This window comes from Eurosta solidaginis, chromosome 3 (genome assembly GCF_040869045.1).
Source record: "Eurosta solidaginis isolate ZX-2024a chromosome 3, ASM4086904v1, whole genome shotgun sequence".
Classification (NCBI taxonomy): Eukaryota; Metazoa; Arthropoda; class Insecta; order Diptera; family Tephritidae; genus Eurosta; species Eurosta solidaginis.
The window spans coordinates 60,053,335-60,080,739 of record NC_090321.1 but is presented as its reverse complement, the minus strand read 5'-3'; the positions used below and the strand labels follow the sequence as shown (position 1 = coordinate 60,080,739).

General features: G+C 35.5%; 1 protein-coding gene across 43 annotated transcripts in view; it reads right to left on the bottom strand.

Annotated features, from left to right (window-relative positions):
• The window catches only part of Dscam1 (Down syndrome cell adhesion molecule 1), a 274,746-nt gene that overhangs the window by 237,085 nt on the left and 10,256 nt on the right, over nucleotides 1-27,405 (bottom strand). For all 43 annotated transcript variants that reach the window (XM_067771930.1, XM_067771929.1, XM_067771923.1 and 40 more), the window contains exon 2: nucleotides 7,350-7,638. In XM_067771930.1, coding sequence (XP_067628031.1) covers nucleotides 7,350-7,416 — 67 coding nt within the window. In that variant the 5' untranslated portion in view covers nucleotides 7,417-7,638. The remainder of the gene's footprint in view (nucleotides 1-7,349; nucleotides 7,639-27,405) is intronic.

Here is a 27,405-nt window from a genome sequence, read left to right as displayed (position 1 = left end):
CATTTGGTTCAGTTTATTTCTGAAATAAGCTGAGGTAATAATTCAAGAGCGTCATTAGCACCTACATAAGTACATGAGCTGTTTTATTACTACCAAGAATCACTTAACCATAGCCACTTATAGTTCTTAATGACATAAAAGAAAGAATTAAGCTCAAATACAACCGTGAGAACAGTAAAAACTATTTTGGTAAATAAATGTTGTTGTTAATAAACATATAGTTACTTGCATTGCTTATCTCTAAAATTCTTTCGAGTGGCGGTACAATGACTGCCATTGTCACAGTATTTTAGCAGTTGGCAAACATTTCTGGCTGTGATTATGACATAAATATATAAGTAAATACAAACCTAGCGAGTTATGTGTTTTAGTTCAACAGCCGCATCACACCGCGATACCACGTTATTACCTCATGGAGTATATTTATGTAAAATTGCCGCAAGTAGGGCTGATCACATTCAACACGGCGTATACAGACCACAACCACAATAAAGCAAAGCTTGACGAGAACCGTAGCCAAGCATTGGCTTCTTGATTACTTTGAAAGCGGTAGTCACCAATATAAATTACAGTAAACAGTAGCGCAAAATTTAGAAAAAAATATTAATTACGGTATTGACCAAATAAAAAACACGCCACTCACTGTCGCTTCCCAAAAATAGAATTAGGTTTAATCTGGCTACAACGGCTTTCATGATTGATTGTCGTACTGCTCTGTCGCGCCGAAAATAACGACGCTCATAAGAACATGTGTAAAAATAATATGACAGATGTGGCGGCTACACGACCGTCGTGAATGTAATAAGCCCTAGTGTTGCAACCGTAATTAGGGCTGACTACATTCACGACGGTCGTGTAGCCGCCACATCTGTCATATAATTTTTACGCATGTTGTTGTTATGAGTGTCATTATTTTCGGCGCGACAGAGCAGCACGACAATCAATCACGAAAGCCTAATTCTATTTTTGGGAAGCGACAGTGAGTGGCGTCCTTTTCATTTTATCAAAAACTAAAATAGAAGTAAATTACAGACAATAAAAGCTAAAATCATTCTTTAGGAGTTTTTTAAACATAATAAATATTTTTTCTAAATTTTTCGCCACTGTTTGCTGTAATTTAGTATATTGGTGGCCGCTGTTTTCAAATTAATCACGAAGCCAATGCTTGGATACGGTTGTCGTCAAGCTTTGCTTAATTGTGGTTGTGGTATATAGACGCCGTGTTGAATGTAATCAGCCCTATTGCTGTTGTTATAGGTCTGAAGTTTTTTAGGAGCTCTACTGTAATAACAGCCCTTGGCTGCACATAAATCTCTTTCATTCCGGTGCTTAGACGCAATGTATAAAGGCCACTAGAGGCTTGTTTCTCAGAAAATACAAGCTTTGTAACAAAATTATATTAAGGGAGTTCAGAATCGGCCTAAACACCCGCACTGTTAGTTCTGCTTACTCCAAACTGGAAAAAGAAGCGGTAAAGATGGGTTTGATGGTGAATGAGGACAAAACGAAGTACCTGCTGTCATCGAGCAAAGAGTCAGCGCATACGCGCCTTGGCAACCATAATTTCGAAATAGTAAAAGACTTCGTTTATTTGGCAACCAGCATCAACACTAGCAACAACATCAGCACTGAAATCCAGCGAAGAATAAATCTTGCCAATAAATGCTACTTTGGACTAGGTAGGCAATTGAAAAGTAAAGTCCTCTCTCGGCGAACGAAAATTATACTCTACAAGTCACTTATCGTACCCGTCCTGCTATATGGGGCAGAAGCATGGACCATGACAACAGCAGATGAAGCGGTTTTGGGAGTGTTCGAGAGAAAAGTTCTTCGAAAGATTTATGGACCTCTACGCGTTGGCGATGGCGAGTACCGAAGAAGATTTAATGACGAGCTGTACGAGCTATACGCAGACATCAACATTGTCCAGCGAATTAAAACGCAGCGGCTGCGCTGGCTAGGCCATGTTATGCGAATGAAAGATGATGCTCCGGCCAAGAAAGTGTTTCTATCGGAACCCGCCTATGGAAGCAGAGGTAGAGGGCGGCCCCAATCCGTTGGAAGGACCAGGTGTAAAACGATTTAAACTCCCTTGGTGTGACCAATTGGCGCCAGTTGGCGGAGCGAAGAAGCGACTGGCGCGCCTTGTTGGATGGCCATAACCGTTTAGACGGTTAAGCGCCAATTAAGTAAGTAAGTAAGAGTTCAGAATTTTTTGTATTTAACTTTTTTTCTTTGCACTTTTTGTTTTGTTTTCACAGCTGGCGATTTACTATTCAACATTGAAAAAAACTACGCTTTTTGATGTTGCATTTTTGCAATGATGTAGCAAATGCATAGCCGTGTATTTTGTTAGTATACTGTAAAAAATATGCTACAGGAGGTTGCAATGTAATGATGCTAGGCCACTTACACAAAATCCTGAACTCCCTTATTAATATTCTGAAAATAAAATATTTCAAAACAAATTCAATTATTATTCAAAACTGGTTAATATACCAGCTTTGCGATTAAACCCCCAGCCAGCGAAGGGTCTTGTTATTCGAATCGATAAAAAAACAGTGACACAGAAAGTATTCCTATCGACGTGCGAATTTGGCTCAGACCTTCAGACATAGTTGGAAACAATAGGTGAAAGAAGACTTTATCTCTTTTGGTGCCTCCAATTGACGTAAGTTATCGGTAAGAAGGTACGACTGTCGTATTTGGAAACAACGTTCAAAATCGCTCAGTCTATAACTGAAAACTATAGAAAATCACCTGAAATGAATACCACATGAGAGAAGATGCACACAAGACGTAGCTTCATTAGACACAGCATAACAAAGATGTACGCTTTGATGTTGAACACATTCATTTGAATGGAGAGCTACATATGAGGTCTAAGCTGCATGACATCTTCATGAAGCAATGTTGGTCGCTAGGCGTACGTACGCTTTGAAAAACAGAAAAACAAGACGTTTGTTTACATTTTTTTGTATGCAAATTTACATATGTAATTAGTTTGAAAATGCTATTTTAGTTGATAAAACGACGTGAAGTGTATATTTCCAAAGAAATCGCTTTTTTTTACTGATCCTAGGGTGACGAGATTGTTCGGACGCCAATCGGGGACACCTTGTTCAAAGCCTAGAAAATAAGCTGTGAAATTTGTAGGTAAGTCATCTAGTTTATGCACTTCGTGACGCTTTTCACTTGTTTCGTGTTTCCAACTAGAGATGAATCCGACAACCATCTCTAAGTCTAGGAAAAAATTTGGCGTTTTCATGTTGCTTTTGTTCATAATTAATAATTATCTAAGGGAAACTTTATGTAGGAAATCTAGCTTTTTAGTTATGAATTAAAAGTTAAATAGGAAAATAAAGTTAATCTCATTTTATGCAAACTTGGTGTACTATCCAAGAATCAGCTGCAATCTACACTAAAATATTACAATCCGTTTACTTAAATGACATGTTTAGATGCTTTAATAAGACGATCATAATTTTAAACGCACATTTTTCCACGTGAAAGAAATGACTATTAAAAATAGAACGTTAAAAAAAAAAATAAAAAAATAAATGCGTAAAATAATCCAGCATCGCTTCCCCAAACAATACTCGTACATTTGTGCTCTATTTATAAAACAAATACATATGTGCACAACGACGCATATTTGCCGCACATTATAAATATTTTCATAAGTCAAGCAAGGCAATGCAATACTTTAAGATTTTTTTTAAGTTTCATAAGATTAGAAATTTGTGTTACTTGAACTGTATAATGCATACATGTGTAAACTTTCCCATATACAAGCTAATGCAGCAAGTAAGTGCCACTGCCTAGACTTAGATATGGTTTATGTGAAGCCTAAAGCATTTATTTGCTTTATGCTGGAGATTTGTATAGGTTATCAACATATGTAGAGCTCTCAAAATGAAAAATTATGAAAGCATTCATGGTTTGATGTCAGCCAAAAGTTACTGAAAATTATATATGTATCAAGATAATCCCTTCGAAATCAAAAACACAAATCCACTATTTAAGAGTTTATGGAAATCAGGTGGCGCATTATGAAAGTGTGCTGATATAACTGCCACGTGTTCTATACAATTCCATATCTAGGCGTTTTATTTCGGATAGAAACGTGGTATTAGTTTATTAAGGTTATTTTATATTAATATGTAGATATGTTTAACTTAGGGAGACCCACTTTCCCAAGCAACATATTGTGATCTCTTGCCGATTCCCCAAAGCCTTCGGGGAGCAACCTTATCGCTACAACAACAACAACAACAGAAAGTGCGGCGAGAAAATAAGACTGTGACAGAGCAGCTTGTTGCCGTGAAAAAGTTTTCCTGTGTGAACAGCCTCTTTTGGGTCATCTTAAATGCAATTTTGTCACAAAGTTTTACTATACTGCATAATGTTAAATGTATTCTGTTATTTGTCAAACATTTTGAAAGGCAGTTAAAGATTGAGTTTGAAAAAGTTTTGATAGACCGTTCTTGAGAGATTTGTTTTGTTTGGCCGTCAAACGACCTTGAGGGTAAACTATGAACACTTTCAATCTGTGTGAGCTCCGTACGGACCGCCTAGTTCAACCTAACCTATTTTAAGACCACGTTTTCACATGCAATATTCTACAATAATTCCACAATAGTGAATCTATGCGTTCACGTATATCCCATCCCTATAAAATAGATTATTAGCTGTAAAATTTTCATGTTTCTTTTTTCTTTCGTGCTTCCACTTAGTGATGACACCATTGTAAATTTTACCAAGTAGCGCAACTAACAGCTGATCGCTCAAAATTTGCACACACACACAAACATCAGTAATTGCCATATTACGGAAATCTTAGGGAAATTGAAGTTAAATTTTTAAACAGACATAAACTGTTATAATTTTGGAATATATAGCATCTAGGACACCTTAATTGCAGTAATTGAAAGAAAATGTTTGCTTATACTCAAGTACTTAATTATTTTTTCTAAATTTATCTTTAATATTAATGCAATGATTGATCCAATGCAACTCTGGTCTTCCTACTGTTCTTCATTCTACTCCATTCGAGTGCCTATTTTCACGGCCTGCGAGTGCCTTCCACTCTATTCGCAACATAACCTCGAATTAAGCTGCCAAACTATATAGTAAACAATGGATGACACCCTAGAGGTGGTTCATTGTCTGTAAAAAAAATCGGAATCTCTTAAATTTGTTCATAATTACCGATTATCGAAGGGAAAAGTCTCATATAAATAGCAATCTAGTTACTTAATTAACGATAAGCACCCTTATTATAAGCAGGTAAACACCTTTTACTCGATTACGAAAATGACAAAAAATTTTCCGTATCCTGGTTGCGGATAATAACGTTAACAGTCAAATAATAGGTGGTAACGTTTTGCAACCAGGCAGAATTGCACGTGTTTGCTTAATATTTGTTTGAAGAAAAAAGGGTGTGAGTACTTACTATATACGCGAGTGAGAAGTTATACTCTGCTCCACTTCCCGGAAAGAAACTTCACAGGAACGCTCTCCGGTTAGTGTACATCCCTCTTTATATACATATATAGAAACCAGCAGACCCGACAAACGTTGATCTGCCCTAGCTTTGGTCTATCTGCATAACCACTAAGAAATGTTTACCTCTTAACTCTGCCTCCCCCTTTTTTATCCTTTTATTCACACCTCTCCGCATTTTTTCTCCCTGTTCGTTTCTTTGATCCTATCTTTTCTCTCTAGCTCCCCCTCCTCCCTCTCACACTACATCTATCCCCTTCCCACGTTTTCTTTCTTCTTTCCTCGTTTTCTTCCTGTAGTCATCAGCCGAAGTTGTTACTCACACGTACGCACGCATATATGTAGCTCAATTACCAAGCAGGAGATACAAGAGGTCTAGAAGGCGAAACGTCTAGACCTTAGTAGTAATATGCGAAGGTTCATCTATCAGGGGGAAACGCTTACACCAGTTTTTGCTGGGTATACTAAGCATTGTTTACTATATAGAGTGGCAGCTTAAATTGAGGTTATGTAGCAAATTTAGTGGAAGGCAGTAAAAGAAGTCAGTCGAATGGAGTTGAATGAAGAACAGCAGGAAGAACGGAGTTGCATAACATCAATATACTTTCAATCTTTGTATCAATATTACAGATAAATGTAGAAAAAATAACTAAATACTTGAATATGAGCAAACATTTTGTCTTAATTACTCCAAATAAAGTATCCTCAATGCTATATTTTTCAAAATTATAACAGTTTATGTCTGTTTAAGAATTTAACTTGATTTTCTTATAGATTTACGTAATATGGACGTTAGTAATGTTTGTGTGTGTGTGTGCTTATTTTAAGAGATCAGCTGTTAGTTGCGCTACTTGTTAAAGAGGGAGCCATTGGTGCCGTATGTCGTATCGCTGTAGTCGTATCCCTAACGTAATCAGCTGTTTATCGTTACGACGGTAAAGCGCAAAATACACGACACGAACATTTCCGCGAACATTCCGCAATCTTGTTCGCAGCTTTGGCCATACACCATACGAACTTTTGGCCGAACATTAGTTCTCTTTCAGACAGCGATGAATACGGACAACAATTGTGCTGCAGCAATATTGCTCGCTGTGGCAATTAAGCATAAAAAAAATTTATACATTTCAATAAATTCACACAGAAATTTTTTATTGTCCATTTTACTTTTCCGCGCACGTCTGTTCCGTTCAGAAATTACTACGAGTATGAGCTATTTCGCCATACACGCACGAAATAAATAATAAATAAAATATTTTAATTTTTGGCGAACATTTGCGCGAACTGGCAAACACCACCATACACGACAGAAAAGGTTGCAGAAACATGACATAACGGGAATGTTCGCGGAAATGTTCGTGTCGTGTATTTGGCGCTTTAGCGGCGCCAATAATCGATTACATTGATTCCCATAAGGTTGGTCGAATCAGCTGTTATAAGGTTACTGATACGGTTACCGATAACCGTGAGGAACATACACTCCAAAAAAAACTTTCACATGAACTTCTTTTGATGTTCAGTTTTTAAAAGTAGATGGTTTCTAGCACAAACTATTTCAAAATATTTCATTACCGGATGTCTAATCTTTGTTCACTTGTTATATTTATAACATGCAAATTCTCAAGAAAATCCAAAATTTTTTTTTTAATATTTGCATTGGTTTTATGTACAAAAGGAATTCCGAAAAATTGTGCTTTTACTACATTATTATATGCGCCTCCGCTTGTAGATAGAAAATTGGCCTCATAAATAGGCTGATCTACATAAAAATGTATTTATATTTACAGACAAACATATGTTCTTAACTACATAAGCACAGAAAATCCAAATGAATTTGTACTTACAGAAAGCAGCCAAAGCTGCAAATAGTGTTAACCATTTTATAGCGCTTAAACGCGGTGGCGGCAACATTTTACTGCTTTTGTGGATGTTTTTATACTTTGTGTTAGCTTTGTTGTTGATTTTTCTATTCAAATTATTTGTTTACTTCTTATCCAAATCGTAACACACAATATGTCTCAATATTGTGCTCTGAATATAGTGTGTTAACAATAATTTTACACTTGCTTGTCGATCTCTCGATTTTCACTATCAACACTTGCACTTTTATATATGTACTATATTACTTTTTAACTAGATGATAGGAAATATATATGTAATAAGCATAAAAACTATACAAAACAATTAGCATAAAATATTTTGGTTGCACTACAAATGATTTTGTATGGAAGCAATTTTTACACTTTATCACTTCACATTTCTAAAAATTTATTATTATTATTATTTTTTTTTTTTTAATGTATTCCAAAAATATTCAGGAATCTGAAATGAAAAGAAAGGGAATTATATTTGATATATGTATGAATAAAACTATTTAGATAATTGAAAATTGTGTAATATAAATACAAATGGATATTTGTTTTATCTATGTTTAATAAATTCTAAATTTGTGTGGGTAATACATCGATAAGCAGAAGGAGAAAAGATGAATTCGTGGCGGTTTTCGAAATGGTACCATTTCTTTTCAGTTTCTCTTAGAAAAAACATAATAATTGAATATTCAATTATTATAAGTCGGTGTTAAGCTCAAGAATTCTTAATAATAAGTATAAATTGAACACACCATTAAAACAAACAGAAAAGATTTAAATTGAAAAAAAAAATGTTTTTGTTTATATTGGTTTTGTTCTTTTCATATGACATATATTTACATCTTAGCATAAAGGATGTAAAATCTAATATTTTTCGTTCCATAGTTTAGAAATCAGATCGTTGAACCGTTTTTTAAATCTAAAATTTAATGATTTGAATAAACTTTTATATGACAATTATATTAATAACTTTGAGAAAAACATTAAGAATAATCCTAAAAAGTTCTGGGCTTATGTTAAATCGAAAAAAAATGTATCGAGTATTCCCAAAACAGTGTACTACAACAATGTCTCAGCCTCATCGATCAGTGAGGCTGCCAATCTATTTGCGAACTTCTTTTCATCGAACTTTGTATCAGATGAGGACTTGACTGTAAACGACCTAGATGCGTTACGTGTTAGCCTCAACGATAAACCGTGTTCTTCTATTGATTTTGGATCTTTGGTATTATCTGAAGTGGATGTCACCGAAGGTTTAAAGAGTGTCAAAGACTCTTCGCATACCGATGTTGACGGGCTTTCCATGAAACTTTTGAAAAATTGTACCTCGCTGGTAACCTCTCATGCCTATTTTTAATCTGTCCCTAGCTTCAGGGGTTTTCATTGATGATTGGTAAAGCACTTCTATTACCCCTATTTTTAAAAGTGGAAATAAAAATGATATTTTAAATTATAGGCCTATATCCAAGTTGTCGTCTGTTGCCAAGCTATTTGAATGCATTGTAAAAGAGAAACTTTATTTTCATGTGAAACATATAATTTGCGCAAATCAGCATGGATTTGTGGCAGCACGCTCGACAGTTACCAATCTTTCAGTCTTTACTGAGGATTGCCATTCGTGCTTTCGTAATGGTCTTCAGCTTGATACGATTTATACTGATTTTTCTAAGGCGTTTGACAAAATTTCTCACGTAATCCTCATTGAGAAACTTGCATTCCTGGGTTTTCATTCCAGTATCCTCAAATGGATAAAATCTTATTTACATAACAGGAGTTGCATGGTTGCTATAGATGGGGCATTCTCGGATCCATTAATTGCTACATCTGGTGTACCTCAAGGTAGCATATTAGGTCCTTTGTTATTCATCTTGTTTATTAATGATGTTTCTTTTTGTTTTAACTCGTCTAGATTTCTCTTATATGCCGATGATCTTAAAATATATTCTGAAATAAGTGACTCGCGTGATTCATCGGCGCTTCAAAGTGAACTTAATAAATTTTTAGATTATTGCGCCTTGAACAGGCTTTATATAAATATTAACAAGTGTTTCAAAGTAACTTACTCTAAAATGGTCAAGCCTTTGGATACTTGCTACTGGATGGCGGACTCGTGCCTTTCTGAGGTTAATGAAATTAAAGATCTTGGCGTGTATTTTGATAGCAAACTAAATTTTACTACTCATTTAAACTACATAATTACAAAGTCTTTTGGAACACTTGCCTTTGTGAAACGCCACTCTTCTAATTTTTCAGACCCATATACCTATAAGCTTTTGTACTCGGCTTTTGTCCGTTCTAAAATGGAATACACAGCTGTCATTTGGAGACCATACCATTCAGGCCCCATTAATCGTCTGGAGAAAGTCCAAAAGTGCTTTGTTCGTTTTGCTTTACGCTCTCTTAACTTCACTGAACCGATTCCGTTGTACGTTGCTCGTTGTCGATTAATTAGTTTGGTATCGTTATCCGATAGGAGAACGCTATTATCGGTTACATTTATTATGGATCTTGTTTCTGGCAGAAATTTACGAAATTGTGTTGGTTTTCGTGTTAGACTTAACAGAACAATCTATGGTGCTAACGCTCCCTTGAATAGAATTATGTCTGATTACAACTATTTCTCAAATTTTCTGGATTTAGATTTTACGTATACCAAATCGGTTATACAGTTCAAACTAAAAACCTATTTTTTAAGTAATACTTAATTTACATTAGTTGTACTATATTCTTAAGTGTCTGCTGTATAATAGACATACAAGTAAATAAATAAATAAATAAATAAAATTATTGAAATCACGGCATGTAAATAACTTAATTCATATTTTAAAAATTTGTTTTAAACTGCAGCCAAATTATGGGTCGTTACTACTGGAAGTTATCAAAGCCAAGTTTTAGGCCCCGACACATAAGATTTGTGATGCAGCATCTTGCGCTGACAGATCAGTAAATTGCTTGGATTTGCATGGAATGGCACATAAAATATAGGAACGGTTTGAATTAAAATATTTATTATATTGTAGTTCAAGGAGCCATGCGAAGGTTATACTCTCTGTGTTCTCTATGAAGCGACATCCCTTCCCTGCAAGACCTGACTTTCATGCCTTTAATTCAGCAATTAATTAGAAGAAAATTGGTTAAAATTAACATATTCGAATTAAAAATGCACTTAAATTAAAGGGAATATACTAAACAAGAGCCCGGCGAAGGTTCCTTGGAACCCCGTTTCTAGAAGACCTCAGAGGGTTATCTGTGATAGCAATCCGGAATATTCTTAATTTTAACAACAACTCTGGATGGTTGTAATACATTGACCGTAACATTCCGTAGGTTTTTAGACGAGTTGCATGGCATCAAAACGGCTTTAAATAGCTACTTGGGCAACCAGGGTCGCAGCCATTTCACCTACCTACCTACCTAAACAAGAGAAAAATAACATTTATGCAAAAGGAACTTGCACAAAAGAATAGGCGGCAAAAAATGTCGAGTGAATGCTCGTGCTCATTGCTCAGTTAAGATAATCTCTGGGAGCGAAAATCTGAGAATTGTTGCCATTTTCAAGATTCTTTGGACAGTATGAAGTTTTTAATAAATCTATAAATAAAATGTATAACTGTTACATATTTAACATGTCTAGAAAGCTAAAATTACGCGGTGAAATTCGTTTAAACCGTTTTCTACTTCTGGCTAGTTCCAGTAAGCCTTCCTCGTTAACTGACGGATGATCAAACCACGATTCCGTCATAGTCTTATTTTATTTATTATTAGTTTATTTATATTTTATTTGGAAGCTGATGGGAGAGTGCTATTCTGAACGGTTGAGTTTATCGAACAATGACGCTAGTCGTTCATCGAATGAGTGTCATGGTTGGTTGGTTGGTTGCTGTGCTGCCCGGCTATGGAGCCGGGCCCAAGTAGCGCTCTAGGCGTCATTTTGATGCACTTTCTCCTGGAACCAATTATATTTTTGGCTGATATACCCTGCGTATTGGTTAAAACAATATACCTACTGATGTCCTTGATGCGGCAGTTTGTCACCGCCCTTAAGTCCGGCAACGCATAGCAATGAGTGTCATATACTGAATGAAAATTCGTTCGATCAGCTCTTTCGACCATAGTCGAAGATCAAATTTGTCTCATAATAGGGTCCAAAGATAATCTTGTCATTAGCAAATTCGATCCAATATCTTGAATTTGACAGGTATACAAAATCGGAAACAATTTTCCCTCGAAAATAATGGAAAGTATCCCAATGGTTTTAAATGAAAGCCTTACAGTGGTGCTTAAAAATTACACGCGCATGTCAATCATTTGACATTAATATCAAGCCATTGTTATTTCTCTTGAGGCAAAATAATTACGCACTCTACATGCTTTCCCAATTTTTTTCTTTGTTCTATTGAGAATACTTCACAAGATGCTCACTTGCTAATGAATTGGAAATAATACAATTATATACTACAAAACAACCCCATTTAAGCAAGGAGTACCTGATACATCCACCTACTACCAAACTCCACTCAATAACGTGTTTGAATGTAAACTCGTGCACACTTGAAAGCAAATATGTGTAATTTTCAAGTGTCACTTGAACGTTTCAACAATTGTTTTTAGGTCAATGCATTTTTGGTAAAATTACAGGAGTGGGTTAGTGTTAGTTAAATGAGTAAAGTGGAAATCGTGTTCATTATAAAAAAAAAAACTCACAAATACCAAGGGGCATACTACTAATCAGAATAACGTATGTACCTTAAGTTATTTTCAGCTTTTTAACTTAACTTCCTATGTGCCAAAACAGCTGTAACTAAGTTTAAGTACTAAAAAAAAAAAATAAGCGGTTATCTCTTTACGACATGTTAAGAGGTCTATGAAATGAATGAGGAATTAAATTTTTATACGTAATCGAGGTACTACAAGTTCTCAATTCAGTTATTTTTTAAATATTGGATCAGTGACGCCAGATTGTTGTAAATTACCCATTTCGAAGGATATTTTACTATAAAGTTTAGTAAAAGGGATTTTTTTTCTTCCATATAAAAAAAGGGATTTTCTTGTAGCAAAACCACCTATGTATTGTCACGAATATTAGCATCACTAAGCTGATACTAAATAAATAATCACGCAACAATAAAAACATGAAGCAGCCACTCGTATATACATGAAACCATCAATCAACATTTACACACATATATAGAAGACAACGAAGAAATATTTCACGCACACACTTGTGGTCATCAGTCGGAGTAGTTGCTCACACATACACACGCATATGAGACTATAAGAAACGCATAAACTACAAATATACATGTATATCGCTGGGAACCAAGCAGGAGATTCTAGAAGGTGAAACGTCCAAACCTTTGGAGAAATATGCTGACGAGGCAACAGAGAGTATAAAAGTAGCGCAAGATGAGGAATGACTAATCAGTTTGATTTAAACATGCTATTAGATGCGAAGTGAAGTATAATTGTACTACTCCCAAAGTAGGCTAATAAAGGCTATTTTGCAATACAGAATATTGGAGTTATTTATTCTACAATTTAGCGATTCGAACGTTAGAAGAAAGTTTAAAATAAGCGGAATTTCCCAAAATTCGTTACAGTATGAAAAGCTGATCATAATATAACTAAAAGTAATCGGCACTCTTATTTAACAGTGCTGTAAGTTGATTTGTTCATTTTCATTTTTACTGTACACTGACATAATTTGACTCGATAATACATTTGTATTTACTGGCAACTCAAGATAATATTGTATTGCTTGTGTTGCTTGGCCTATCATTCTTATTTTGCACAACTCAACTGTTTGAGTGCAAAGCTGATCGAGTAATAAAAAATTTGAATTTATTCAGGAGTATTTCACTACGTTCTTATATCCGCTGCAAAGAAAAAGCGTTTCTAAAGAAGTTGTCAGGAGGAGGAAGAGTACAGCGGCTGGTTGCAATCTGTGCCGAACGATCCATTCAAAACCTCTTTTAAGGCGTGCAATGCATCGGTTCAACTCTCACTCAAACACATTTGGTAGCTGGGATTACCGTTCTCACCTCTGTTGATATTTAATTCGGTATATGTACGTATATTTCTATTTTATTAATTTAAGTATAACACTCAGCTGATGGTATCGCTTCTTTAGCTGGTTAGCTTAAGATCGCCACGCTTGACACACCGCTGCCCATCAATAACTCAACAAAAATAGAAAAATGAACAGGATTAGCATGGTTCATTGAGTCACTAGTGCGCAGTGCGCTGCAGAAAAAGAAAAATAAATACTTGAACCCTGTGGGAATTTCATGCAATTTTTTTATTTAAGATGTGGGGAATTAGAGATTTTTTTTATTTCTGTGGATAATTTCACAGTTTATCTGGCATCACTGTATTGGATAAAGCCAATTAAAATCGATCCCAAGATATGAATAGACCTGCACTAGGAAGTATGTCGAGTGCAATTTCTTACGTTGGACATATGTGGACTTTTATATCCTTCTTTTAATAGAATACGCCATATGCTACCACAAGGGTATCACCTCAATTAAAAAGAATCGACGAAAAACCTTTGCCACTATTTGTATTATGTATGTACATACAAATATTCATATTGTGACGAATATTAGCATCACTAAGCTGCTACTAAATAACTAAATGCACAACAACAATAAAGCAGCCACTCTTATGTAGAAGGCGACGAAGAGATATCTCATCTCACACACATACATGTAGTCATCAGCCGAAGTAGTTACACACACATACACACACATATGGCAATAGAAAACTTAAACTACAAATATACATGTATATAGCTGGTAACCAAGCTGGAGGTTCTAGAAGGTGAAACGTCTATACCTTTGGAGAAATATGCTGACGAATCAACAGAGAGTATAAAAGCAGCGCAAGCTGAGGAATAACTAATCAGTTTGATTTAAACACGCTATCAGTTGCGAAGTGAAGTATTATTGTACTAATCCCAAAGTAGTCTAATAAAGACCATTTTGCAATACAGAATATTGGAGTGGTTTATTCAACAGTTTAGCGATTCGAAAGTTAGCAGAAGGTTGCAAATAAGCGGAATTTCCAAAAATTCGTTACAATATGTAAGTTAACACGTAGCAGGGTTGGAATCTTGTTCAATTCAGTGGCAGCCTAATTCGTTATCCAAAAGCAACCTATGCTTTCTTTTGTCGTTTCCGTTACATTGTATTAGGCTATACACGCAATAGACGCGTGCCACGAAATTTATCAAAATGCTATGCATGTACATATGTGGTATTTAATAGTATACTATTAAATTGGTCACTCTCAATTTAAAATTAATATTTTATTTCAGATCGGAAGTTTCATATAAATACGTATGTACATATTTATAGTGTACATAAGAGAATAAATTTATTCGTGAGTGACAGAAAAGTTTGCTTAAATGCTTAATTAAAGCTCAAACCACAAAAGCAACAAATTGTTAGGCATTAAAAATAAACTACAACAACAAATAGAATCTAAAACTAGCAGCTGAAAACACCAAGCGCATTACAAGATTTAAAAAAAGTTCAGAGTGTAGTGACACTCGAAAGTGCTTTGTGAGCGTAGAACCAAAAATATATTAATAAAACAAAAAAAAAAAAAAACAATTAATAAATTTATGAATTCCCCCAAATATCGTATAGAACGGTTGAAATTCTTGCGTTTTTCATCAGCTGCTGGTGGTTATGCCAAGTCGTAAGTTCGCGCAGTCCCTGGCATTTAATGCCACTTCAGATGACTTGCCCTAAAAGCAACAACAGCTTTGCCAAGCGTTCAGATATAATGGAAAACGAAAAACGAAAATGCAATGAAAAACAAGTAAGGAAGGCTAAGTTCGGGTGTAACCGAACATTACATACTCAGCGCTTTGGGGACAATATAAGGGGAAATCACCATTTAGCAAAATGAGGGTGACCCAGATACATCATCTTTCGGGTACCGCTAATTTATTATATATCATACCACGAACAGTATTCCTGCCAAGATTCCAAAGGCTTTTGATTTTGTCCTGCAGAAATTTTTCATTTTCTGCTACTTAATATGGTAGGTGTCACACCCATTTTACAAAGTTTTTTCTAAAGTTATATTTTGCGTCAATAAACCAATCCAATTACCATGTTTCATCTCTTTTTTCATATTTGGTAAAAAAATTATGGCATTTTTTTTTTTATTTTCGTAATTTTCGATAGCGGAAAAGTGCGCGTGGTCATAGTCGGATTTCGGCTATATTTATACCTAGATAAAGTGAGTTCAGATAAATACGTGAACTAAGTTTAGTAAAGATATGTCGATTTTTGCTCAAGTTATGGATAGACGGTCGACTGTGTATAAAAACTGAGTATAAAAACTGGGCGTGGCTTCAACCGATTTCGCCCATTTTCACAGAAAACAGTTATCGTCACAGAATCTATGCCCCTACCAAATTTCACAAGGATTGGTAAATTTTTGTTCGACTTATGGCCTTAAAAGTATTCTAGATGAATTAAAAGAAAAAGGGCGGAGCCACGCCCATTTTGAAATTTTCTTTTATTTTTATATTTTGTTGCACCATATCATTACTGGAGTTGAATGTTGACATAATTTACTTATATACTGTAAAGATATTTAATTTTTTGTTAAAATTTTACTTAAAAAAAAAATGTTTAAAGTGGGCGTGTTTGTCATCGGATTTTAAAGTGCCTGCCAAATTTCATCATGATATCTTCAACGACTGCGAAATTACAGCTTGCAAAACTTTTAAATTACCCTCTTTAAAAAGTGGGCGGTGCCACGCCCATTGTCCAAAATTTTACTAATTTTCTATTTTGCATCATAATGTCAACGCACCTACCAAGTTTCATCGCTTTATCCGTCTTTAGTAATGAATTATCGCACTTTTTCGGTTTTTCGAAATTTTCGATATCGAAAAAGTTGGCGTGGTTATAGTCCGATATCGTTCATTTTAAATAGCGATCTGAGATGAGTGCCCAGGAACCTACATACCAAATTTCATCAAGATGCCTCAAAATTTACTAAAGTTATCGTGTTTACGGACGGACGGACATGGCTAAATGAATTTATTTTTTCACCCAGATCATTTTGATATATAGAAGTCTATATCTGTCTCGATTAGTTTATGCCGTTACGGATTACCGTTATGCGAACAAAGTTAATATACTCTGTGAGCTCTGCTTAGCTGAGTATAAAAAGGGACGTGGTAACAAAAAGATTAAAAAAAAAACAATGCAGACAATGCGTTATATTTCGTGACTTCCGCCTCAGTGTTGCCATAGGGCTGGCAAAGTTGCACACTTCTGTGTGTCGGCATATTGTCTTTCACGAGAGTGGTGGTGTGGTGTGGACGATGCATTCAGCGTAAGGCTTTTGGAATTGTAGTGTGACGCTTGTTTGATGACAGACTGTGTGTGACATTTTATTGACAAAATTTAGATACATATAGGTAGGTAGGTTTGAATGTGTGCTTGCTTGTTGCATGCGTAGGGATGTTTCGAAAACATCGATGTTTTCCCCATTAATATCGATGTTAACATCGATGTTTTGCTAGACGATACATCGTCGATACATCGGATAAAAAAATCGAGAAACATCGACATCGTCCATTCTTAACTATTTATAGAAAAAAAACGCGCTTTTGCATTACCTATGATATTTGGACAGAGACGTTGCAGAATAAATAATTTGCAAGTGATACAATACGTTTTTGGATAAGTTTAGATTCCACAGCGGAACCCTGGGAACTGCCATACATCTGCATAGATATGAGATATTTTCGCAGAGTGGAACATTTCTATAGACAAAGTTTCGACAATCATTACAGATAATGAGCACACGGTGATGAAAGTCAATCGTGAAATGTTTGGAGAAAAAAGAATTATCCTTGCCTTGCTCACACGCTTAATTTAGTCGTAACTAAATCTATTGACGAGTCAAGGGACTGCGCCGATTTGATAAATAAATTTCGAGAAATTGTAAAGTTCATAAAAAAGAGTGTTAGTGCAAGCGACGAAATAAGAAAACGACAAAAGGAAATGGGGTTAAAATAAGGTCAAATCAAAAAGTTTATACTCGATGTTCGCGCACATTGGAACTCGTTCTTTTACATGTTACAGCGGTTCATTGAATTGGCGCCCATTGTAGGAGCGCTACTTTTGACAATACCCCTAGCTCCCGCAATTATCTCAAGTCACGAAGTAGATTGCCTTAAATAAATTGTAGAATTACAGCTACGTTACGGTGAGCAAAGTTATTCCATTAGTAAATTGCGTCAATGAAGAGTTTAAAAATATGAAGCCGAAGAGTACAATAATTTTGAATTTCAAAGAGGAAGAATTTTCTAAAAAGATTTGCTGATTTGGAACATTCTGCAATTCTTGCGATTTCAACTGCTCTAGATTCTAGATTCAAGTTTATGCATTTCAAAAATGTCTTGGCAAAAGCTAAAGTAATTAACTATTTAAATAAATATATGCCTGAATACAGCGATGTAGCTGAATGTGAAATATCTGTTGGATCTGATAATGATTACTCCGAATTTGACATCTGGAAGTATCACAAACAATTGACTCGCAAGAACATGAAACATAACTCACCTTCAGTTTCAAAAAATGCTGGTGTAACTGAAGTTAATATGTTCTTTTCGTCTCCTGTTACACCAACAAAATTGAAATTTGGGAGGATATGAAATCCGTGTTCCAAAAACTTGCGAAGATTGCAAGGATATACCTCCCCATAGTCGCCACATCTCTGCCAAGTGAACGCCTGTTCTCAGAAGCTGCCGAAACCGTCACTCAGAATAGGAATAGGCTTTTGGGAAGTATATTGTCAAAGCTTATTTTCCTAAACTCGATCTCAAAACTTTTTATGTAATTAAACTAGTATCGTTTGTACCTGTGCATCACAATCATATTGATGAGTGCAATTAATGTTAAAATTCCTTGAAGGAAATTCCTAAAAAGTGCATATGTACCTATATAAAAATGTTCCTATTTTATTAAGAATGTGTGTGTTGCTTTTAAATCCATTGGCGTGTAAGTATTGATAATTTTACATCGACATTTGCGTTACACTAATGAGCTTTTCCATTCAAATCCTATTTTCGTGTAACGCGAGCTAGTATGGAAAAGCCCGTACTTTCAAAGTTAAAAAAATTTCTGGCAATACATTATATCGGTTGTTTGAATTAAAATGAAAACATCGGAAAAACATCGATGCTTTAAAAAAATATGTTTAGACCGATGTTTTTTAACATCGATGTTTTTTGTGAGAATATCTATGTTGAAAAACATCGATGTTTTTTTTGGCGATGTGGCATCCCTATGCATGCGTCAGCAATAAAAAATCCCAAGGGAAAAACAACAATAAAATAAATAACAAAATGTTGGCTCAGGGTACTGCCAAAAATCTATACTCGAGGACTATTTTTTATTTTCACTTTTCGAACCTCAGAGCCTTATATTTAAGTGAGTCCATAGGTAATAAAAAGAGAGTCAAAATTAAGGGCCAGATTACGTATGACGTCACGACACTGCTTCGTAGTCACTCACATTCATACCCAACAATATATGTGACCCGGTCTATGAAAAGGTGGCTTATGACTGAAAAAAAATTTTCCACTTTTTTCCTTTTAAGACGCTCTTTCACGCGGTGAAAACTAGAAAGGCCTAACTTGCCTAGAAGTGTACTAAAAATGTAGAGAAAGAAGAGCACAAATGAAAGACGATGAAGCCTTTGGTTCCTTCGATGCCACTTTGGTGGCTGGTGAAGCATACTCAGATTTTTTTGATAGCATTTTTTTCGATGGCAATGGAGTCAAAATATCGGTCAGAAACTGGTTTGTGCTTTGCCTTTTGGGCATGACTCTTCATAATGCAAAAGAAAAACTACTAAGAAACTGAAGAAATGCATTGTTTATTTTAACATATCTTTCTCGCAATTTCTTTTTTGAGTCATAAGCCACCTTTTCATAGACCGGGTCACATATAACACCAAAAATTTCATAAAGGCATTGAGGTTGCTATCACTCATTGAAGTTAATAAATGAACTTATATGAAAGGAACTTCGGTTCACACGAGAAAAAATTACTCGCGTTATAAATAACTTGCCACTAAATTTCTTTTCATTTCATATTGTAACGAATTTTCTGCAAATCCTCTTATTTGCCCCTTTGCTAGGTTCGTATCGCTAAACTGTTGAATAAATAACTCCAATATTGAATAATGGAAAAATGGCCTTTATTAAAATACTTCACAATAACACTCAAACTGTGCAACGAATAGCTTAATAACCAAACTGATATCTTAAAGGAAATTGACTTTCAAAATAATACGGCTATTGCCCGCTAGATATCGTCTTAGTCGTAACTGCTTGGCAACTCAAATCAAACTGAATTACAGCGCCTCTACATCTGTCGCCTTTTATACTCTTTGATTTTAACATTCGCATCTTCTAGTCGCTTCGAGAATCTAGTAGTCCAGCAGCTCTCAAACTTCTCAGCTGTAACTACAATTGCACAATTTTATACATCTTCTAGGCGCTTCCAGAATCTACTAGTCCAGTAGCTCTCAAACTTCTCAGCTGTAACTACAATTGCACAATTTTATACATCTTCTAGGGGCTTCCAGAATCTACTAGTCCAGTAGCTCTCAAACTTCTCAGCTGTAACTACAATTGCACAATTTTATAGTTTTTCTCATTGCATACTTATAGGAGTATCTCAGATATATGCATGTGTTTGCGCATTGACTCTCCACTGCTCGTATTCGTACATGGTACATATGTGTAGACGCAATTATTTATTCGTTTATGTAGATACATAATGATTGAATAATTGATGTGAATGTTTGTAGTTTACAGTCTCTCGCGCACACATAGGCGTATAAGTAAATGCATCTGTGTGTGACATCTCTCGGTTGCCTTATATATGTGTATACATGATTTGATTATTGATGTAAATATCGCTTATCATGGCCTTAGCATCGCCTTAGTGATGGTATAGCTTAGTGATGACAATATCTTTATCAAGTCAATCCTATCAAATCTTACTGACTAGATTTAGAAATTTACTTAATGCGATTTAAAGAATTAGGAACTAGATTACATATTATCTGTCACATTCTCCCTTTTGTTTCGTGCTTCAGTTTAGAGATGATACCCTATAGATGGTTCTATTATTAGAAAAAAATCGCCATCTCTAATGTTGGTTCATAATTGCCGATTATCTAAGGGGAAAATTTGTATGGGAAATCTAGTTGGTTGGCTACCTTTGCTGCCAAGTGCACATCGTTTTCTACTAGCGATAAGTACAAAATAAAAATTACGTAGCATTTAAATAACAGCCCATAAATAAAGTTAGTTGATATTTAACTTTTTTTCTGAAATCGGCCCTTAAATACTATTTTTCTTATGCACAGCAAATCCTGCCCTTTTAAACTCAAACTACAATTTTCCAATCATAAATATGTACATAGATAAAAATTAAAAAATGAATACTTGGCGCAACACACCTCCGAGGATGGTTGGTCCGTGTTTGCCAAAACACGCCGATGGACGACCCCGATTATAACAACCTTTTTAAACTATTTTAATTTTGATTTTCCCGGAAACTGCACCCATGACTTTAGTGTGGTAGACGAGCACGCTACCACCACACCATAGATATGGATAGATTCATAAATAACTGCAAGCATTTCTATTGACTTAATTAAGTTCCAGTATTCAAAGTAGCGGCATGCAATTTGAAGGCTGATCGGTATGATCTTATATTCACACACACAGGTGGCACTGTTAACTCTTTTGTAAAACAGATAACTAAGGTTAGTCGAACCGAAGCTGGAGCTAGTACCAGCAAAGGACTGCATGGATGGTTCCTGGCCTTCATATGGCTTTAACCCAAGTGCATGGAAGATAATGGTTGATAGGCACCCGAAAAGATGACTAACTCGGTTTTACAGTAAAAAAGAATTTATTTCTATATGCATTGTTTCCAGAGCAATAATGGTAATAATTTAATTGTAATGTGCTAAAAAACATTTATTGACTTATGTGTGCAAAAAAACACTTCAACTACTCATTTAGGGCGTTGCTCATACCCCGAAGCAAAAATTAAATGAAAAAGCAAATTTTTTTCTTTGATTTGTATATATTTGTTTTGTTTGGACTTCCGCCCCGTAAACATACACTACACTAAGTACACATACATATGTAAGTAAAAAATTTGTATTAATAAATTTGATAATTTAGGACGCATTGTGGTGCTTGAATATTTAGAAGGGATACTATGCAAATTCTCGCTAATTTTACAAAAACCAGTGCGACTGGGGCGAAAACCCTGCCAGGCACTACGTGATTCACACATATCACACTCTGTGAGGCAGATGTGCTTTTGTTGCAAATATGTGCACCAACAAATAATAGCAACAAACAAAAGCCACTTGAATTAAATTTAAAAATGACAAAAACAAATATTAAAGCGTACCACATTTTATGAAAAACGCAAATTTAGAGACAGTTATACATATATAGGAGGGTTATAGAATCGGTGTGATGATGGTACGAATATGTAGCAAAATAATGATGGCAGCTGACATTGATGGTAATATGTCATCTGCACCGAACACTGCTTGCTTGCTTAGTAATGGCGTCGAGAGAACTAAAATGAAATTTGCGGCTGGATAAAAAAAGGGAAAATAAAGACTCTCATACATATGTATGTATGTAGAAACTTGCACAAAAAAGTCGTCGCACTTCATATGCACATTGTATGAAAGAGATTCTATACGAATTTGAAGAATCATGGATTTGCAAGTTTGGCGTGGTACAGAAGACGTCATACACACATCTCCCTATATATTCAGACTCACATGTGACCATGTACACAAATATGCGCAAGTAGCTTATGTACAAGCATTACACTCGCTTAACAGCAGTTTAACGTAGGCAGCTGTTTGGGGATTTAATTAAGTTTGAAGTGCACTTGAAATGCACTGGCTGGCGCGCCAGTCCAAATAATGCGTGGTCTGGTCGTGGACATGGCTGAACTCAAAAGCGATCGTACAACTTTACTTGAATTGTAGTTGACTTCATTGAACTTAACGGTTATGCTACTGTTTACTTATTAATTGTAGATATGTATGGTAGCATGGCGGTCAACTAAATGTGCAACCCGAACTTATATGGGACGTCATGCAATGGCAAGTTTTATTTTAGCTTTTAAATTAGTGGCCATTTCAATGCATATATATGTCAGAAATAGTTCATTGTGGGTATTTGAATGTATGGTTAAGTAACTAAATTAAACAAGTAAGGAAGGCTAAGTTCAGGTGTAACCGAATGTCCCCTATTTCACCCCCGTAGATCCGCGCCTGTAATATGGTAGGTGTCACACCCATTTCACAAAGTTTTTTCCAAAGTTATATTTTGCGTCAAAAAACCAATCAAATCACCATGTTTCATCCCTTTTTTCGTATTTGGTATAGAATTATGGCATTTTTTTCATTTTTCGAAATTTTCGATATCATAGTCGGATTTCGCCCATTTTTAATACCAAGATAAAGTGAGCTCAGATAAGTACGTGAACTAAGTTTAGTAAAGATATATCGGTTTTTGCTCAAATTATCGTGTTAACGGCCGAGCGGAAGGACGGACGGTCGACTGTGTATAAAAACTGGGCGTGGCTTCAACCGATTTCGCCCATTTTCACAGAAAACAGTTATCGCCATAGAATCTATTCCTATACCAAATTTCACAAGTATTGGTAAATTTTTATTCGACTTATGGCATTAAAAGTATTCTAGACGAATTAAATGAAAAAGGGCGGTGCCACGGCCATTTTGAAATTTTCTTTTATTTTTGTATCTTGTTGCACGATATCATTACTGGAGTTGAATGTTGACATAATTTACTTATATACTGTAAATATATAAATTTTTTGTTAAAGTTTTACTTAAAAAATTTTTTTTTAAAGTGGGCGTGTTCGTCATCCGATTTTGCTAATTTTTATTTAGCGCACATATAGTAATAGGAGTAACGTTCCTGGCAAATTTCATCACGATATCTTCAACGACTGCCAAATTACAGCTTGCAAAACTTTTAAATTACCTTCTTCTAACAGTGGGAGGTGCCACGCCCATTGTCCAAAATTTTACTAATTTTCTATTCTGCGCCAAGTTTCATCGCTTTATCCGTCTTGGGTAATGAATTATCGCACTTTTTCGGTTTTTCGAAATTTTCGATATCGAAAAAGTGGGCGTGGTTATCTTCCGATTTCGTTCATTTTAAATAGCGATCTGAGATGAGTGCCCAGGAACTTACATACCAAATTTCATTAAGATACCTCAAAATTTACTCAAGTTATCGTGTTTACGGACAGACGGGCGGACATGGCTAAATGAATTTTTTTTTTCGCCCATTAAAATGTTTTATTAGAATAAAAGAAAATCGTTTCTCTAACATTGAAATGTGACATTGCGTGCGTCTGTTATGCGTTTCTCTTGACATTTATTGTTCGTTTCAGTGACATTTAATCTACAATAGTGATAAGACTAAATCTCGTGATTGCTTACTTAGCTCGAACGTAATCAAGCTTACCATTAATTAAGCCAATTTGTACAAATTGCCTTAGCAGTGTTTGATCTTAACGACAGTGATAACCGATCGCGATGGGTTAAACAAAAAAATGTACTACGAAAAGAAAAAAATCTGTAAATTTTATGGAGCAACTAAATTAATAGCATAATTGGTCGTAAATTTTAAGTCAACTGTGAGTACGCTTAAACATGTGTTCATGTTTTGGTTGAAAAATTAAACAAGTTCGCATTTGTAAGTTTTTATATTTGGCAAAATATGACAGCTTTCAGAACAAAAGGTCCTTTTATAGAGTCTAGACATCCCTTACGGAATAAAAATACCATTATATTGTAAAGCTGTACTGTAATCGATTTTTCTTGACAAAGAGTTTTGGTTACTTCTATGGTTTGGCCACCTTGATCATCATTTATGTTTATTAAATTCAATTGGTGCTGAAGTACATATTTCGTTCAATCAATTATTGAATTTAAATTTTGTGTCACTTGTTTTAATAAGCGCTTGATAAAGATACCAAATTCACAAACTGACAATCAATTTATGTGCTCGTATTGTAAACCTGTATGCTTTGTTGTTGTTTATTATATAAGCTTTTTTCAAGTTATTGTCAAACAAATTATTTATTTATTTTTAAAAAATTCAAAGAATTTTGTTAACAAAATGCAAAAAGACAACGAAAAACTGGTAAATAGTGGTGAGAAAATCAGAGATTGCATAAATTTAGATTTTTAAAAGCTTTTTACTGAAAGCTCTTCTTATGGATGTATTTGAATACGCCTTACAACTCAAGGGTAGTGTCCATAAGGGCCGTATTTAGAAAAATACTCCACAAGATATTAAGATACCATGTGAATTGCCTAACTATTTTTTTATAAAGTTATTTTTACAATAAACATCATTTATAAAAGTAAACATCCAAACAATCAAACTCATTTCAGAGTGCTTCAGAAGTGGAATAAAATAATAGAAACACTTTGCGCTGGGTAAAAAAGGTTTTAGAAGAAGTCTGAACTCAGCTGTGAGTACCTAATGGCATCACATGGCACTGCATTTGGATCGGCAAGGCGTCTACATGACTCGGATATGATAAATAGCCATTATGTTAAAATAAATTGAAATGGAATTTAGTACTATTTTACTACCTAATTTATGAATGCCAATTCTTTACTGCATTAAAGTTAAATGTATCTATACAATATTGTAATTTTTAAATAATGATTTTGCATTAAGAAAATGATTAATAAATGAATGAATGAATGAAATCACAAAAAATCTTGTTCATATAGAAGTGCATTGTAATTCAGAAGTGGAATAAGATTGTAGATACACCTGGATCAGGTAAAAAAGGTTTAGCGGATAAGTATTATCTCAGCTTTAAGTTTCTGATTTGCATCAGAAGGCACTGCATTGAGATTTACTAAGCATTCGAAGCCCTCAGATACGAAATTCACTAGCTTTTAGTATAAAACACCTATCTCACAAACATCATACTATATAGCAGTAAATAACAAACAATAATGCTCTTGTAAAAGTTCAGTATAATTCAGAGGTGGAATAAAAAAAATTAAAAACACCTTGCCGGGTTGAAGAAGCTTCAAAAAGAAGTCTTAACTTAGCTTTAAGAATCTGACTAGCATCAAATTGCATTGCATTAAGATGTACCAAGCGTCTAGGTGGCACACCATCAATAAAAAATTAGAACTAAAACATAAAACTTGCCAAAGCAATGAACTGGTTTGAACTATAAAAAGTTACAGCTCACAATTATTTTATAAAATCGAAACTAATTGCTCATGCAAATGTGCATACAAACAAAGAACCCCGAGAATTGTAATAAAAATCTATGGCTAAGTACATAAGTATCCTTGGCATGTGCACGTAGCAACAGGATACTTAACATGTAAGCAAAATTCAAATGTTATAAAATAGCAACAAAGCCAAAAATCATGATGGCTCAAAAACAAAAATTTACTATGTTGCTTTGTGAGAGTATAAAAATAACCTGAAAACTAAAGTGCATTCATAGAAATGAGGACAACTTAAAAATTGTTGCCGAAAATGTGAAGAAAAATACTAACTAAAATAAGATGAGGAAGCAACAACAAAGTAAACAATGCAGATTGGAACAAAAGAAATAAAAACAATGAAGTGTAAAGGTATGTGGGCAGATGAACAGGACCAGTTGCACACATCCATACTTGCATATAAAACTGATTGACGGCAACAAGAATGATACAGGGCAAGGTATATTTACAATATGTATATATGATATAAAAGTCGTGCTTGGCGACTTTAACGCCAGGGTGGGCAAAGAAGGTGTTTTTGGCCCTACAGTCGGAAAGTTCAGCCTACACAATGAAACTTCTCCTAACGGACTGAGGCTGATTGACTTTGCCGGTGCTCGAAACATGGTCATATCAAGCACGAGGTTCATGCATAAAAAGATACATCAAGCTACATGGCTGTCTCCTGATCGAAATACTCGCAATCAGATCGATCACGTTGTGATAGACGGACGGCATGCCTCCAGTGTTTTAGATGTGCGAACGATCCGCGGACCTAACATCGATTCGGACCATTATCTCGTTGCAGCCAAAATACGCACCCGCCTCAACGCGGCTAAAAACAAGGAACAAAAAACACAAGGAAAGCTAGACGTCGAAAAGCTTCAATCACAACAAACTGCCAATGATTTCGCAACTCGACTCTCACACCTGCTCTCTGAGGGCACAACTCATCCTGAAGGAATACAGGAGCAGTGGGAGCATATCTCCAAAGCACTTCATACTGCCGCCGAGGAAAAAATTGGTTACCGGCGGCCACGGAAAAACAACTGGTATGATGAAGAATGCCGCGTTGCAACCGAAAGAAAAGACGCTGCCTACAGGGCTACGTTAAAAGCGAGCGCGACAAGAGGAGTGTGTGAACGCTATCGTGAGTTGAAAAGGGAAGCGAGACGCCTTTTCAGGAAGAAAAAAGCAGAAGCAGAAAGGCGTGAGTGCGAGGAGCTTGAGCTGCTAGCCACCAGGAATAACGCCCGAAAATTCTACCAAAAAATACGGCGACAGACGGAAGGTTTTAAGACCGGGGCAAACTCCTGTAGGAATGAAAACGGCGACCTTGTAACTGATGTCCAGAGAGTGCTTAGATTATGGAGGGAACACTTCTCTGCTCTCCTAAATGGAGGCAGCAATTCACCGCGCAGAGATGAAGAACCCGATCCCGCAATCGATGATGATGGAATATATGTCCCCCCGCCCGATTATGACGAAGTTAGAATAGCAATAACCAGATTGAAAAACAACAAGGCCGTGGGCGCTGATGGATTGCCTGCGGAGCTATTCAAGTTCGGCGGCGAGGAGTTGGTAAGGCGCATGCAGCAGCTTCTTAGCAAAATATGGGCGGACGAAAGCATGCCCGACGGTTGGAATCTAAGTG